The sequence below is a fragment of the Coffea eugenioides genome, chromosome 1 (assembly GCF_003713205.1).
Source record: "Coffea eugenioides isolate CCC68of chromosome 1, Ceug_1.0, whole genome shotgun sequence".
Classification (NCBI taxonomy): Eukaryota; Viridiplantae; Streptophyta; class Magnoliopsida; order Gentianales; family Rubiaceae; genus Coffea; species Coffea eugenioides.
Window position 1 is genome coordinate 46703094 of NC_040035.1, and position 14067 is coordinate 46717160.

The 14067-nt window shown below is 37.7% G+C and overlaps 3 protein-coding genes across 4 annotated transcripts; 2 read left to right on the plus strand and 1 right to left on the minus strand.

The window, feature by feature from the left end:
• Window positions 1-551: 551 nt before the first annotated feature.
• On the plus strand, window positions 552-2074 carry LOC113783697 (ethylene-responsive transcription factor RAP2-3-like). Its single transcript, XM_027329906.1, has 2 exons — window positions 552-915; window positions 1041-2074. The coding sequence occupies exons 1-2, from the start codon at window positions 711-713 to the stop codon at window positions 1817-1819; spliced, it is 984 nt and encodes a 327-aa protein (XP_027185707.1). The 5' UTR covers window positions 552-710; the 3' UTR covers window positions 1820-2074.
• A 5017-nt stretch (window positions 2075-7091) lies between these two features.
• Window positions 7092-9297, plus strand: LOC113749723 (60S ribosomal protein L19-1). Its single transcript, XM_027293585.1, has 4 exons — window positions 7092-7277; window positions 8216-8652; window positions 8919-8977; window positions 9082-9297. Exons 1-4 carry the CDS (start codon window positions 7166-7168, stop codon window positions 9104-9106), a joined length of 633 nt encoding a protein of 210 aa, XP_027149386.1. The 5' UTR covers window positions 7092-7165; the 3' UTR covers window positions 9107-9297.
• A 767-nt stretch (window positions 9298-10064) lies between these two features.
• LOC113781486 (probable ethylene response sensor 1) lies at window positions 10065-13919 on the minus strand. Of its 2 annotated transcripts, none has more exons than XM_027327441.1 (6): window positions 13701-13919; window positions 11976-12830; window positions 11355-11723; window positions 10989-11252; window positions 10419-10546; window positions 10065-10326 (listed from the first exon to the last, which is right to left on the minus strand). In XM_027327441.1, exons 2-6 carry the CDS (start codon window positions 12825-12827, stop codon window positions 10221-10223), a joined length of 1719 nt encoding a protein of 572 aa, XP_027183242.1. In that variant the 5' UTR covers window positions 12828-12830; window positions 13701-13919; the 3' UTR covers window positions 10065-10220. The 2 variants fall into 2 exon arrangements, with proteins under 2 accessions (XP_027183242.1, XP_027183235.1); XM_027327434.1 differs by having other exon boundaries at window positions 11922-12830.
• Between the last annotated feature and the right edge of the window lie 148 nt (window positions 13920-14067).

Sequence of the window (14067 nt, forward strand, 5' to 3'; positions counted from 1 at the left end):
TTCTAGAACGATAGGTCACTTACAAAGATACTTACAAATCGATTACCAATAATATAATTCTCACATTGACGGATCATGACATGCCTCCAAAACAATAGATCATTTGCAGTGACACTTATAAATCTATTACCAATAATACAATTCTCACATCAACAGATGGGATTCAAACACAATCATTTTAAAGTTAATTTTCAAACTATTTAAATTCTCTCTTTTTTAACTACCATAGTTTTAAATATAATAATTTTCTTAAAAGAAGAAGTAACATTTATAAATTTTTTTTTTAAAAAAGAAAAGCAAATACATGCTCTAACAATTATTAATTATTCTACATGTAATACTACCCGATTGTGTGGGACACACCTAAGGCTTGCGCGCTAAAAGTAATACAGTAGTTGACACTAATTCAACCAAACGCGGGTTTAGTTTGTAAGCGTCACTGTTCACCAACCCTGCCCCTGCTATAAAACCGCGGACCCGTCCCAGGCTCTCTCATTACATAAATCAGTTAGGATCATCACAGCTGCTGTGAAATTTCTCGTCTCTCGCTTCGCGTCTCCCACCCACCCTTATCTCTTCTCCTCTCCTCTCCTGTTCAGAAGCTACCGCTACTCTACTCTACTTCACCAAGTTAGTCTCTGTTATTTAGTTTGACATAATCATCCCTGTTCCACAAAGTACTGCAAATTTGTAAGCTTAGATCATCAAAAATGTGTGGCGGTGCAATCCTCGAAGGCCTCATCCCGCCCCGCAACAACAACGACGGCACTCGCCGTCTCTCCTCCGCTGACCTCTGGCCCTCCGCTGCTGAATTTTGGCCCAACTCTCACCTTGCCAAGCCCAGCCGCTCCAACCCAACTGATGCCCCCCACAAAGCCACACACGAAACTTTTCACGATCCACATGATGAAGCTGGTAAGTAAGAATCAATAGTAAGTTAATGCTCTTCCGCGCTAGCTAATAGTCATGGCATCATTTCATTATTATCCCTCTCTCGCATTCTTTTTTTTTTTTTTTTGATATTTTGTGCAAACAAACAGGTGGAAAGCAGCAAGTCCTTCCCAAGGGTGCCAAGAGGCAGAGGAAAAACTTATACAGGGGGATCAGGCAGCGACCATGGGGGAAATGGGCTGCTGAGATTCGAGACCCTAGGAAAGGCGTGAGAGTCTGGTTGGGCACTTTCAACACAGCCGAAGAAGCTGCCAGAGCCTACGACAAAGAAGCTCGAAAAATCAGAGGCAAGAAAGCCAAGGTTAACTTCCCAAACGAGGATTCGACCAGTCATCCCACATGCATCCCTTCGCAACCCCAGTACCAACAGGTACACATCCCCAGCCCTCCCACTTTCTGTGGTCCCTCCTCCTCCAATGGCAAGTTCAATCAGCTCCGTGTTGGGTCGTCTGATTGCAGTGCCAGTGACTGCTATCACGCGAACAGCATCGATGATTGTGTCCGTATCAACAATATGATGGGTTTTCGAAATCCAAGCGAAGAGGTTTCTGGTTCTGGTAGTTCAGATAATGAGTGTTTTCTTGGCCACCTTAAACAAGTAGCCAAGGCGGAGGAGGAGGAGGCTTCGGTTATAACTGAAAATGATACGAAAGACAATAACAAAGCAGCTGAAAGCGAGGAGTACCAAGTGGAAAAGCTGTCTGAGGAGCTGCTGGCCTATGAGTCCTTCATGAAGTTCTATCAGATTCCTTATATAGATGGGCAGTCCGCGGCTGCATCGGCCAACCCTGCTCAAGAGCTGGCAACTTCTATTCAGCTTTGGAGCTTTGATGATGTCTCACCCGCCAATCGCCCAATGCCTCTGTAAATCGCCCAAGTTCGATGGTCTTTTTTTTTTTGGGAGTCCCAATTGTGTTTTGGTGCCTAGTTTTTGTAGGTTTTGTTGTGTAATTGACATTAACTTCTTAAAACATTGGAGGAAATTGTTGTTAGATTGCAGGTTGGTACTCTTGACCGGCTTGTTTAGTTAAAATACCTGTGTACGTTGGCACTTTGTAATTAGTGTTTTTGTGGACATAAAACTTTGTAAGCACTCCTGTTATCTGTTCCCATCAATGATAAATCTGATCTTTGCTCGTATGGACCCAAACTAACATATATGCTCAATTTGGGGCATCTTATTATCAGACGATAAGAAATTCTTCTCTCTTTTTTTTCCAGATAATAAGAAGTTGCTAGCGATTGAGTAAGCCACGTTTGTTTCCACGATTTCCCTACTTTCCTTTTCGTTGTCGTGATGGAACATGTAGAATGCAACTCGGATTAATTTTAAGCGTTTGGTTAAATTAGCCTCCTTGAGTTTTCAATCATTTAGGCTTGTTTTAATTTAGACAATTATATAGAACAGTAGTATCATCCGATAGCGTAGTAAAAGTATAATTGAAAAAGGGTTATGTAATTTACATTTCTATTATGTTATTTACACTCTCCCAATCTCGTTCTCATTTCGATGAGACCATGTTATCCCTACCTTAATTTCTTCTCCTTATCCATAAGCTAACTATACCAAATTTGGTCATACAATTAGGGTAGGAGAATAAATTAGGATAGAGATAATATGGTTTCGTCAAAATAAAAATAAAATAGTGAAAGCACAGATAATATAATAGAAGTGTAAATAACATTACCTTGAAAAAATTATAATAGAAGATTCTTTGCCCATAATAAATGGGCTTACAATTAGTAGAATATTTTGATTTTGTTAGTCCTAGTTGCGTTAATTTTCCACTTTGGAATTGTTGATGATTATTCCGCGAACTTCAGGTGACGTTCCACTAATAGGATGGTAAAGATGATTCTAGGGCTGCAAACGAGCCGAGCCGAGTCGAGTTTTGAGCTAATCGAGCCGAGTCTCAACTAAATTTTACCAAGCTCGAGCTCGACTCGAATCGAATCAAGTCGAGCCGAGCCGAGTCGAGTTTTGAGCTAATCGAGCCGAGTCTCAACTAAATTTTACCAAGCTTGAGCTCGACTCGAATCGAATCAAGTCGAGCCGAGCTTGAGCTCGAGCTCAAAAAAAAAATAAAAAATAATTATTTTATTTTTAAAAAAATAAATAAAATAATATTTTTTTCTTAATAAATAATAAAATATTAAGGATATATACGTAATTTTACTATAAAAATAAAAAATAAAAAAATATATATATAATATACGTAATTTTATTATTAAATAAAAATAAAAAAATATATATATATATATACCCAAGCTCGCGAGCCGGCTCGCGAGCTAACGAGCTTAATATTCTGAGCTCGAGCTCGAGCTCGAGTTTAACTCGAGCCGGCTCGAGCTCGACTCGAGCTTGACTCGAGCCGGCTCGAGCTCGACTCGGGCTTGACTCGAGCCGCTCGCGAGCGGCTCGCGAGCAGCTCGATTCGTTTGCAGCCCTAGATGATTCCAAGAATTTTTATCTAATGCTTACTATTCAAGATTCAAGACGCATGCTTGAGTGGAAGATGTCCATAAAGGATGACGCAAGCAAATAGTAGGTTTCTTCGTTCTTATACTCACTCCGTCCCACTTTGATAGTCCCGTTTTCTTTTTTTTGTCTGTTCTAAATTGTAGTCCACTTTTCAATTGAAGAATGTAGTTATATTTTAATTTTTCTAAAATACCCTTATTCAATGTAAGTTGTTGTTACTATAAATCTATCCCATTTAATGAGAGTTGATTCTTTTTTTACCATCAATTCAAGTTCCCATAAAGTTATACTCTAATTAATGTGAGGGTATTTTAGAAAAATAACTACCTTAATTGATTGTTCCAACAAAGTTAATTAATTTTTTTAAAATTGTGTGAAAAAAAAATTAGAACTATCAAAATGGGACGGAGGGAGTATGTTGTAGTTGGGACTTGGGTGTTGGAAGGCACCCCAAAACAGATAGGTGTTTTAAGATTGTCGTAGGAGATGGGGACACGGCACATTGTTATCATTCAGCCGGCGCTGCTGGTTTTGTTTCTGGATATAGTACATTGGCCGCCAACGCCTTGGGCGCCCGCTGATTGGCCGCATAAGCTGGTCCTTTTCTGCTTAGCCGTTTTTCGTACCTGACACCTTCTTTTTTTCCTTTTTTTTTTGTGACAGTACTTCGTACCTGATACGCGATTCACCATGATCAAAGAACACGGTTGGCTCCAACGTTCATGCTATTGCTTGGAAAACAGGAAAAGAAGTAGATGCGTGACGTGCAGTATTTGGCATGTTTTTTTGACTTGTTAAATGGATAAGCTATTATTTGAAATAATTACTGTAACATTTTTTGTGATGTGATGTATATGAGATAAAAAGGTGATTGAGAATGTAAAAAGTTAGGTTGAAAAATATGTTTATGATGCAAGCGAAATATTATTTGGGATAATTTTAGTATTCAAACAAACTTATTTATTTGGCATTTTCGTGTGACATACTAGTAGTAGTGATAAATTATCAACAACTAGACAAGACATAAGATGTATGATTATTATCCAAAAAAAAAAGATAAGATGCATGATTTACCATTCTTACTTGGTGATCAACACACGTTAATAAACTAAGTAGTAGCATGTAACACCATCTCCCTATTGCCTCGGGACGATGAGTACAATAGCAAACTTATGCATCGAGTAGAGTTGTAAACGAGTCAAGTAAATTATTTAATGAGTTCAATGTGATTATTTAATTAGTCAAGGTCGAGTTTGAGCCTCGACTCATTTATTTAACAAGTTAAAATTTTGTTTTTGAACTTGAACTTGAATTTAAGAGAGTTTGAATGAGCTTGAAAATCATATACAAAGTCACAATTCATAAAATTTAACTAATTCACTAACCTAATAATTAAGTTAAATTTCACCAAGAAAAAATAGACATACGAATTCCAACAAATGTTAAACAAATCTAGATGCGCATAAATAAATTATTCATGAATTGAATCTAGCTCGACTAGTTTAGTGATGAAGGAATATACAAGCCAAATTTGAACTTAGATGAGTCGAAATTGAGCTAAGCTTGCAAACAGCTTGGTTCCTTTAGCATCTCTAGCATCAAAACAACAACAAACTAATGCTCTAAAAGATGGTTATTTTCTATTAATTATAAGGTTATTATCACTTTACTTTTTTAAACTATATCACTATTATCAATTTACCCCATAATGTTATTTTTTAGTCACTTCACCCCATAGATAGTTCAACTCAGTTGATTAATAAATTTTTGATAAAAATTTCCTTTTATTTTATACCATTACTATATTGTTATTATTACTTTATCTCTTTAAATTATAGTGATATAATCGCTTTACTCTCTAGATATTTCACCCTATCGTTAATCTAAAAAGTATGTTAAAAAATATTTAAATGTGTTTACCTTTTTTATATATAATTTAAAATAAAAAGTTGGAATAATTATCTTCATTTTTCACTCTAAGATTCCAAAAACATAAAATAATTGGTTTTCTCAAAAAAAAAAATTACCCTTATTAATGCTTGGAAAAGAAAAAGGAGATAGGACAGAATGAGACAGATAATTAGATTTTGCAAAGAAAAAAATAAGGAATAATCTAATATTATCGTATTACTTTAATATCCTTGGGATTATAATTGGAATTGAGTAATAAACAACAAATTAAAATAATTTTAAAATAATAAAAATATTTGAATTATTTATTGTTTGTATTAAAAAAAAAGAATTGAACTCTCTCTCTCCCTCTCCTATTTTTTTTTCAATATTAATAAGATTCCAAGAAGAAAGATTCCATTTGGACAGCCATTTTTAGCCGAAAAATTACGTCGTTTTCCATGGTCACATTTCCCTATTATCTTTCTTCCTCACATTCATCAAATCACTACAGTATTTTTCAACAAAAAATCCTAGAAAATGCAATCCAAACAAGATGTTTTGACTTTTGTTTTTCTTGATACTAAAAGAAGAAGAGCCACTCTAGATTTTTTATTATTTATATTATACAAAAAAGAGGGTACTAGCTTTTAAAATTTTTGAATTTGTTAAGTTGGTTTAATGGCGGGATATATTGCTTAAAAAATAATTTTATGAGGTAAATTGATAATAAGATTATAATTTATGGGGGTAAAATGATAATAATTTTAAAAGTTAAACATGTCTTATCACTTGAATTAATAAACTCTTTAAGTTTGAACATTACTTTTAGAGGTAAAATGATTAAAAATACGGTAAGAGAAAAATTGACAGTGACACCAAACATTAAACGGATAAAATGATAATAACCCTTAATTATATTAGCAACATATCTACAAAGCAGTTTTTCAGAGCTGGACTTTTGACCGCTGGCGTTGTCATTGGACCCCACTACTGGATTACCATTTCCCCATGGAACTTGGAAGTGAGCGGGTTATGGTTTATTACTCCTTATGAGTAACTAATAGTACTTATTATGGAAGATTTGTTTTCTTTTTAAGGCATCATTTTGATTGAGGGAATGGGAGGAAACAAAAGGAACACGAGGGATCAAATCCGTTTTATGTTTGGAAAGGAAAGTATAAGGTGCCTCCAGGGCATATGGCGCAGCGGTTGAGGGGTCGACTTTAACTTGCTGGCTTCCCCACTGATCGGGGTTCAATTCGTGTCTGCTGCACTGCACATCCTGACTCGCCTGGGATAGCTGTATTGCTATCGGCTTCCTTCCGATTTGGTGTGCTGGCTCGGGTCCTAAGAGATCGGGTCGGGGCATGTTCCGAGTTACAAAAAAAAAAAAAGTATAAGGAGAGAAAGGGATATATTGGGTAATTTCTTTTTCCCTGTCTAATTTACTTGTGACCTCTTCCTTCCTTTCCTTTCCATCCTCAGTCCAAACAAGAAAATTACTATCCGTCACTTTATTACTATTCTCTCAATCGGACGAAGCACCGAAGTCCGAACTATCTTCGTTTGGGCTAGAAATGACCAGTACACCATGGTACAGAACGAACTTCTGTCCAATCAACCTTCAGCAACCCGAAAATCTAAAACTTGGGCCTAGAGGATGGTTAAGCAAAGGCGGCCCAAAAAAAACAAGCCCCAAAGAGAAACCCTACAGCTACAGTCGAGTGATATAAGAAAGCTCATTTTCGCCGCACCCAGCATTTTCTGGTAGGATTAGCTTAGTTGGCACAGAGAGCAGGTGCCAGAAGAGGAGGAGGAGACGGACCGACAGACGAAGGGATGGTGTCGCTGAAGCTTCAGAAGCGGCTCGCCGCCAGCGTCCTCAAGTGCGGCAGAGGCAAGGTCTGGCTGGACCCCAATGAAGTCAACGAAATCTCCATGGCCAATTCTCGTAAGTTTGTTTCACTCTCCTTGGCTGATCATCTACTCTCTAGTGTTTTCTTTCCTAGTGTTTCAGTGTCTTGATATTGATTGATTGTATCAATCGATTGCTTTAGGGAAACTTTTGGCTTGTATTACTATTAGCGAGGGGATAATGATGCTATTCAAATAGGAGTAAGGATTGATGTGTAAGTCATAAGCATCGACTAACTTAAATGTGAAAAAAAGATTTTTTTTGGGTTTGGGGGGGGGGGGGGATTGTCATCAGGCTTTGTTGTTGGTCTCGACTAACTTTAGGAAGGCTTGTTTCTGAAAATATTCGCAGTGGCCGCCTAAGAGCTTTTACCTCATAGCTTATGCTGCTTTTATTCCTTCCTTGCATGCCTGAGACATCCTTTTGCCCCATCTTCCTCTATGTTCACTATTTTCCCCAGTGCCTCGTTTCTTACCTAGAAGTAATTGTGTCCTATCTGTATTGGCTGTTTTATGGGTTAGTGTGGTGTTTCATTTGGCATAGAAGTTTCAAAGAAATGATCATGCGTCAATGTGCATTTGGTTTCTATATTGTAACCATCTAAATAGCAAAAAATGGCATAAAAAGGATTAAGTATTACGTGTAAGTTTTCTAGGTTTTGTGATGGAGATTGAACTTGCAATAAGGGACTTGTAATAGATCGGATTAGACTACATTTCTTAGCATGCCAAAAATAAAAAACTACTTTCCTCCTACGGGAGCTACATGAACGCTCGTCCTGCACATGCCTGGTGGGCTAGGGGTTTCAAATTCATACAATGCAAAATCTATTGTTCAACTAAACTGAACTAACTGCAAGGTTTCTGATAGGTTTTGTTTTGTAACATATTTTGTAATTGCTATTTTATGTTGATTTTGAGAGCAACTTCACCAGAATTGATAGATTTATGTTGCTGTTGGTTGGTTAAATACAGGCCAAAACATAAGAAAGCTGGTCAAGGATGGTTTCATCATCAGGAAGCCTACCAAGATTCATTCAAGGTCTCGTGCTCGCCGGATGAAAGAGGCCAAGCGAAAGGGCCGCCACTCTGGATATGGTAAGCGCAAGGGTACAAGGGAGGCAAGGTTGCCTACAAAAGTTCTTTGGATGAGGAGGATGAGAGTGCTTAGGCGCTTGCTTAGAAAGTACAGAGAGTCAAAGAAGATTGACAAGCACATGTATCATGACATGTACATGAAGGTCAAGGGTAATGTTTTCAAGAACAAACGTGTGCTAATGGAGAGCATCCACAAGTCCAAGGCTGAGAAGGCTAGAGAGAAGACCTTGTCTGATCAGTTTGAGGCTAAACGAGCAAAGAATAAGGCAAGCAGAGAGAGAAAGATTGCTAGGAGGGAGGAACGTTTGGCCCAGGTTAGATCATTGCCTAATTGTTTTCCCCCTTGGCTGTTTCTCCCTGATTTATCAGTACCATAGATTCAGGAACTGTTTGGAGTGGATTTCTTTGTTGGTCCATCTTGAAATGATTACATACCGTACATGTTACATAATAGTGCTTCCATGTGTTTTTCCCTGTATCATGTAAAAGAATTGGACACGTGTAGTTTGATTTATCATTACTGCAAAAGTTTTATGCATCAGTAAAAATTCTAAGGGTGTTTTGCATGCATATAAAACAGGGGCCTGGAGAGAGACCTGTTCAGCCAGCAGTATCAGCACCTCCAGCACAAACAGCTCAGTAAGTGCATTGTTGCTGATCCACTTGATACATTGTTGCTGATACATTGTTACTGATTTTTGCTTTAATGAAATTTTTGTCTGAATTGCTCTGTTAATGTTCAGGGTATCGAAGAAATCAAAGAAGTGACTGAATGAGAAGAGGGGGGCATTTGTTGCGCTGTATCATCGTTAAGTCCTTCATAGTGTTGCAATTTAGTGTTACTGGCTGCGTACTGTTGTTTTGCTGTTCTTTCTTGAAAATACTCTGTTACCCAGATTTAGATGGAAGGAGTTTTTGGAATCTTAATATTATGCACCAATTGTGCCTTGGTTTCTTTACGTCCTCACTTCGGTTTAGCTTTTCCACCAAGGCTCTTAAATTCAAGTGACCTGGTTTCATGTCAATTGGATGCGGATGCATTGGGAAAGAGGGGTTTGAGAGATGATAGGCTATATTGCTGTAAAAATAAAATAATTTCCATTCAAGCTAAGTCGATGCACGTATTGATGCCTAGTTGTAAATCGTAAATCACGCAGTTAAATGTAGAAGCAAGGAAAGTCTCTCTCTTTGCGCCTCTTTTTTTCCGGGTTCAAAGTAGTTTGGTTGGCTTTGATTTCGATCGCCGCCCCAGGATGTCTTGGGAACCATAGGTCCTCACTGCTCAATGCCATTTTTTCGGGGAAGTCTACCGGAAAGGTTTATTTGCCTGGAAGCGTTCTCCGAGAAGTTTAGCGTGACAATAGTCTCGTGAGAAGTCGTCCAATTATGCCAACAAGATGGCAACCGGGCTGGAAAAGTTTCTTTCCCACTGATGAGGAGAGAATCTTTTCGGTTAGTCATTACCATACAGGGTTTTGCTTCAACGATAGAAATCCATTTGAGCGGCTCTGATTACACATCTTGAAAGTTTATTCATAATGGTGCAGGGGATTTAAATATCTTTGGCTGAGTTTGGATAGGGCATTTTTTAAAAGACAAGTTTTTCATATGCAATTGTTACAATAATACACAAACAAAAATAACCTCAAAAATATAAAAAACATAAAAAATAATTTCAAAAATATCAAAAAGTAACATTAAAAACACCAAAAATAACCTCATCTACAGTAAAAGTTTTTCACTTATATTACTACAGTAAAATATTTCAAAAACAGCTAATCCAAAAAGCTTATTTTGATCATTATCCCTGCTATAACAGTCGGCACAAGGGGGAAAGTTTGGCTGCATCTCTGTGTAGTCCTGATTTCAAAAGGTTACCTCTTCATTTGGGTTTACAGATCCCAAGTTTGACGATGAATGTAACTGTGGTGCCTTTGCCGAGGCCTTCACTCTCAATCCGGATGTGGCCTCCCATTAGATTTGTAAGCCTAAAATTGTCAATTAAATATTACAGGTATTCGTCAATGGACTGATCCTGCAGGGGACTGTACAAACTGGAATCAACAAGTCACATGCATACCGTTTGCAAATGGCAAGGCCAAGACCTGCACCACTACCGCTCTGACTTGAAGAACTATAAGGCTTGACAAACTTGGTAAAGACTAAAGGAATTTCTTGGGGATCAATACCCTGCCCAGTATCCATAACCTGCAATGCAAATATTTGGAAAGCGTTATGTTTTATATTTACCAAGCAACCATGACGGTGAATGATATGAACAATGGCTATTTTGATCAAATATACCATTTCAACGAGAGTATAATGAAAGAAGTAGACCCTAACTAGGTTAAAAGAAACCATCTTTTAGTCATAAAGTATGGCCTTTCAATAAACCATACAGTATGTGTGAAGACAAAGGATTGACACAGAAACAAAAGGTTACAACTGTTTTTTCACAGTGATGATTTTTAATCAAGTGTAGACATGGAGTGCTGACAGCCAAAGCCAAATAAACCAATTGGCATGTGCATCAATGCCTTCACAAAATTCAGACTGATCAATTGGCATGTGCATCAATGACAAGACAAGCAATAAAACTGATTAAGAATACTGAAATTTCCCCTATCAAAAGGAAAATTGAATTCTCAACCTGCGCTTGTAAGTAGTAGAATTGGCCATTGCAAAAAGCAGCTTCCGAAAGTTCCCAGTCTCTAATGTACTTCAGCTTGGGAGCAGAAACAAAAATTCTAACAGAACCCTCCTTTGTAAACTTAACAGCATTTCCCACAATATTCAATATTGTTTGCAGCAGCTTATTTTCATCCCCAATAGCATAGAGAGGCAAATCTGGACTCAAAATCAAACTAACCGATAACTTTTTTACACATGCAATTGGCTTTATCAAATTTACAACCTGCATTTTAAGGACACAAAAGCTTCACTAACTAAATATTGCATCAAAAAAGGGAACAGACAAACAGAGTCACATAAAAACAACCTAGACAAATTTATCTACCTCTCGAAAAACACCATGAAGATTGAATGCTTTAACATCCAATTTGAGGCTGCCATTTTCAAGGCTCGAAAGATCCAGAACATCACTAATGAGCGTTGCTATAAGATTGCAACCCTTAAGTATCATCTCTATTACAACCCTTTGATCCAGAGTTAGTTCAGTCTCCAAGAGCAGTGAACACAACAAGAGAACTGTATTTATTGGTGTTCTCATTTCATGATTCATCATAGCCAGGAAATCATTACGAGCATAGATAGCTGCCTCTGCTTCTTTTCGAGCCGAATTCAAAGCAACATTTTGCTCTATGAGCTTGTGGTGTGCCCACATAGATTCTTCAAGAATTGCAGCATGTGAAAGAGCAACAGCAACCTAACCAAATCATAACAGTTCAGCAGAAAAAACTTAGTCAACTTAATTATTATCAGTTTAACTCGAAATTATAAAATTGTAGAAGTGCACATTGTACTGTTTCACCATGTAATGGCCCTTAGAACATATATTGACATGTTAGCAATACCAAAATTTCAGCAAGGCACTTGATGAGGAAAATTTGAGTTTATTCTACACCTGGTCGGCAACAACTTCAATAAGTTCTAACTCATGATTACGCCATTTTCTTACACCGTTCATAGGTAGTATTAATACCATCAGCGCATAACTTTTTGAAGAAAGTTCAGGCCAGTTGTGGATTTGGAAATCCAAGATGTTTAAAAGAGGTATGCGAACAGCAACAACTTCAGGGGCACTATATCTTCGAAATGCAGGCCTGATCCTGGCCAGAGGGCAGGCATGTGGAAGACGAATTGCTTTAGCGCTATTGAAGACTTCACTTAAGTCGGGAAGATTAATAGGCACGCTTGACCCATCAGGTATGAGAGAGTTAAGAGTATGAGAAAGTTGGAGATTGAGACCTCGTCTTGATGGCATCCACAGTGCACATTCCTCCAATTGTAAACATCTACCCAACTCAACAAGAGTGGTCCTTAATATGGTTTGCCTGTCAAGGGTACTCCTGATTTCGTGAGTTAGCATTCTAACATGCCTTCCAGATTCCTCCTGTTTTATAACAATGCCCATCTCTCTGTCCAGCTCATCAACCTTACTCTTCAAAAATAATTCCTGGTTCCTCACACTTAGCAGGTCAGGAATAATATGAACAAGCATCAGTGCAGTAGCACATGACACAACTGCAGTGGACATTTTTGCTATTGCCACGGCTACAGCAACAGTTTTAGAGTGAACGGAGAATGTCCATAGACTTATAAAGTGGGATGCTCCACAGAGAATAATAAATGCACCAAACTGGATTAGCACCCATCGGTAAGGGAAGAAAGCAGATTTCTGGACAAAATATACAAGTTCCACCGGAATGGAGAAATAGGCAAATGCAATAAAAAGGTCCGCAATATACTGAAAATTTAACAACTGCTCCTCAGCTGCCCACTGAGGCTCAACACAATCACAGGAGATCATCACCTGGCAAAAAATCAGGGAGAAGCAGGGGATATACCATCATACCAAAAAACATTTCACTGCGTTTGATAAAGTACTAGTGCTTGACTCACAGTAGTATGAATGATAATTTTTATTTTCCATTTTTAACCTGAAAGGCTTTTTACCTTATCTTTTTTTTTTTTTTTTTTTGTCTCCTGTACTTTGTAGCATCATTTCTCAAACAATAATGACTTCGCCCTTGATCATTTATAGACTCAGGGGGGAAAAAGTGATCGCACATACTGCAAAGCTTTGTCCAAAAAGATCTATGAACATCAAAACCTGATAAATGCTAAAAAATAAATAAAGAGATGACGAAAATATTTCTTTACAGCCCACACAAGTGGGTATAAACTAAATAATTATGAGGTATGAAGTTTGACAATGCTACTCATGCAGGAGTACCATATACTGAATTCCATATCCATATTATACGACAGCTACAGAAGACTAGTATCTTTTTGCGAGTACTCTCTTCATATCTCCAGAGAAGACCCATACTCTTAAAAGATCGGTTCTAGTACGATGCTGGACAGAGCAGAAGCCAGGCAAGTAGAAAGAACTTTGAGTGGCCATGAATTTTTTTTTTTAAAGAAATAACTGATTTCCACCCAAATCCAAGTTTTCCCAGAATTTCTCATTAAAAGGAACTAAAATAAGAGCAGGCATTTATATCCAAGAAAATTTATAGGACTAATTTCCACCCAAATTCAAGTGTTCCCCGAATTTCTCATTAAACGAACTGAAATAAGAGCGGAAAGCTTAATCCTATATTGAATACTGGCACACAAAGTAAGTAGCATTAAATGGCAGAAAGAATTTCGAGGGAGGAGATAAGAATGGAAGTATCACCTTCAACCTTTTTTCCAGAATGGTCGGAAGCGAAAGTGAATTACGTAATCTGCCCTCTAAAATTTATGGATTCGTCCAATTCAAAAGGAAAAGGGTGCCAAGATTGACCGTCTTTTCCACTCACAACTTCCATGCGCAACCTTTTCTGCAAGCACGAAGACAAAAGTGAGAGAGAGAGTCTCCAAATTCAATGAATCCACGCGCCAGGTGATAGTATTAGCCGCCCAACGTTTTCACCATTTGTTTCTCATGTTGGAGAAGAAACTATGACCCTGGTTGGATAGCAATTTTAGGAAATTCTCGTAAAAAAATACACTGTAATATATGAAGTAAAAAATAATTAAAAATACTGTTCATAAAAAAAACG

What these genes read in the sequence shown, in the direction of transcription:
- LOC113783697 (XM_027329906.1), top strand. Translation starts at nt 711, where the DNA reads ATGTGTGGCGGTGCAATCCTCGAAGGCCTCATCCCGCCCCGCAACAAC. An exon ending in CGATCCACATGATGAAGCTG is followed by an intron (nt 916 to 1,040) that starts GTAAGTAAGAAT and finishes GCAAACAAACAG; the next exon opens with GTGGAAAGCAGCAAGTCCTT.
- LOC113749723 (XM_027293585.1), top strand. Translation starts at nt 7,166, where the DNA reads ATGGTGTCGCTGAAGCTTCAGAAGCGGCTCGCCGCCAGCGTCCTCAAG. An exon ending in AATCTCCATGGCCAATTCTC is followed by an intron (nt 7,278 to 8,215) that starts GTAAGTTTGTTT and finishes GGTTAAATACAG; the next exon opens with GCCAAAACATAAGAAAGCTG. An exon ending in CCTCCAGCACAAACAGCTCA is followed by an intron (nt 8,978 to 9,081) that starts GTAAGTGCATTG and finishes GTTAATGTTCAG; the next exon opens with GGTATCGAAGAAATCAAAGA.
- LOC113781486 (XM_027327434.1), bottom strand. Translation starts at nt 12,827, where the DNA reads ATGATCTCCTGTGATTGTGTTGAGCCTCAGTGGGCAGCTGAGGAGCAG. An exon ending in TTCATGGTGTTTTTCGAGAG is followed by an intron (nt 11,253 to 11,354) that starts GTAGATAAATTT and finishes CTTAAAATGCAG; the next exon opens with GTTGTAAATTTGATAAAGCC. An exon ending in GGCCTTGCCATTTGCAAACG is followed by an intron (nt 10,327 to 10,418) that starts GTATGCATGTGA and finishes TGACAATTTTAG; the next exon opens with GCTTACAAATCTAATGGGAG.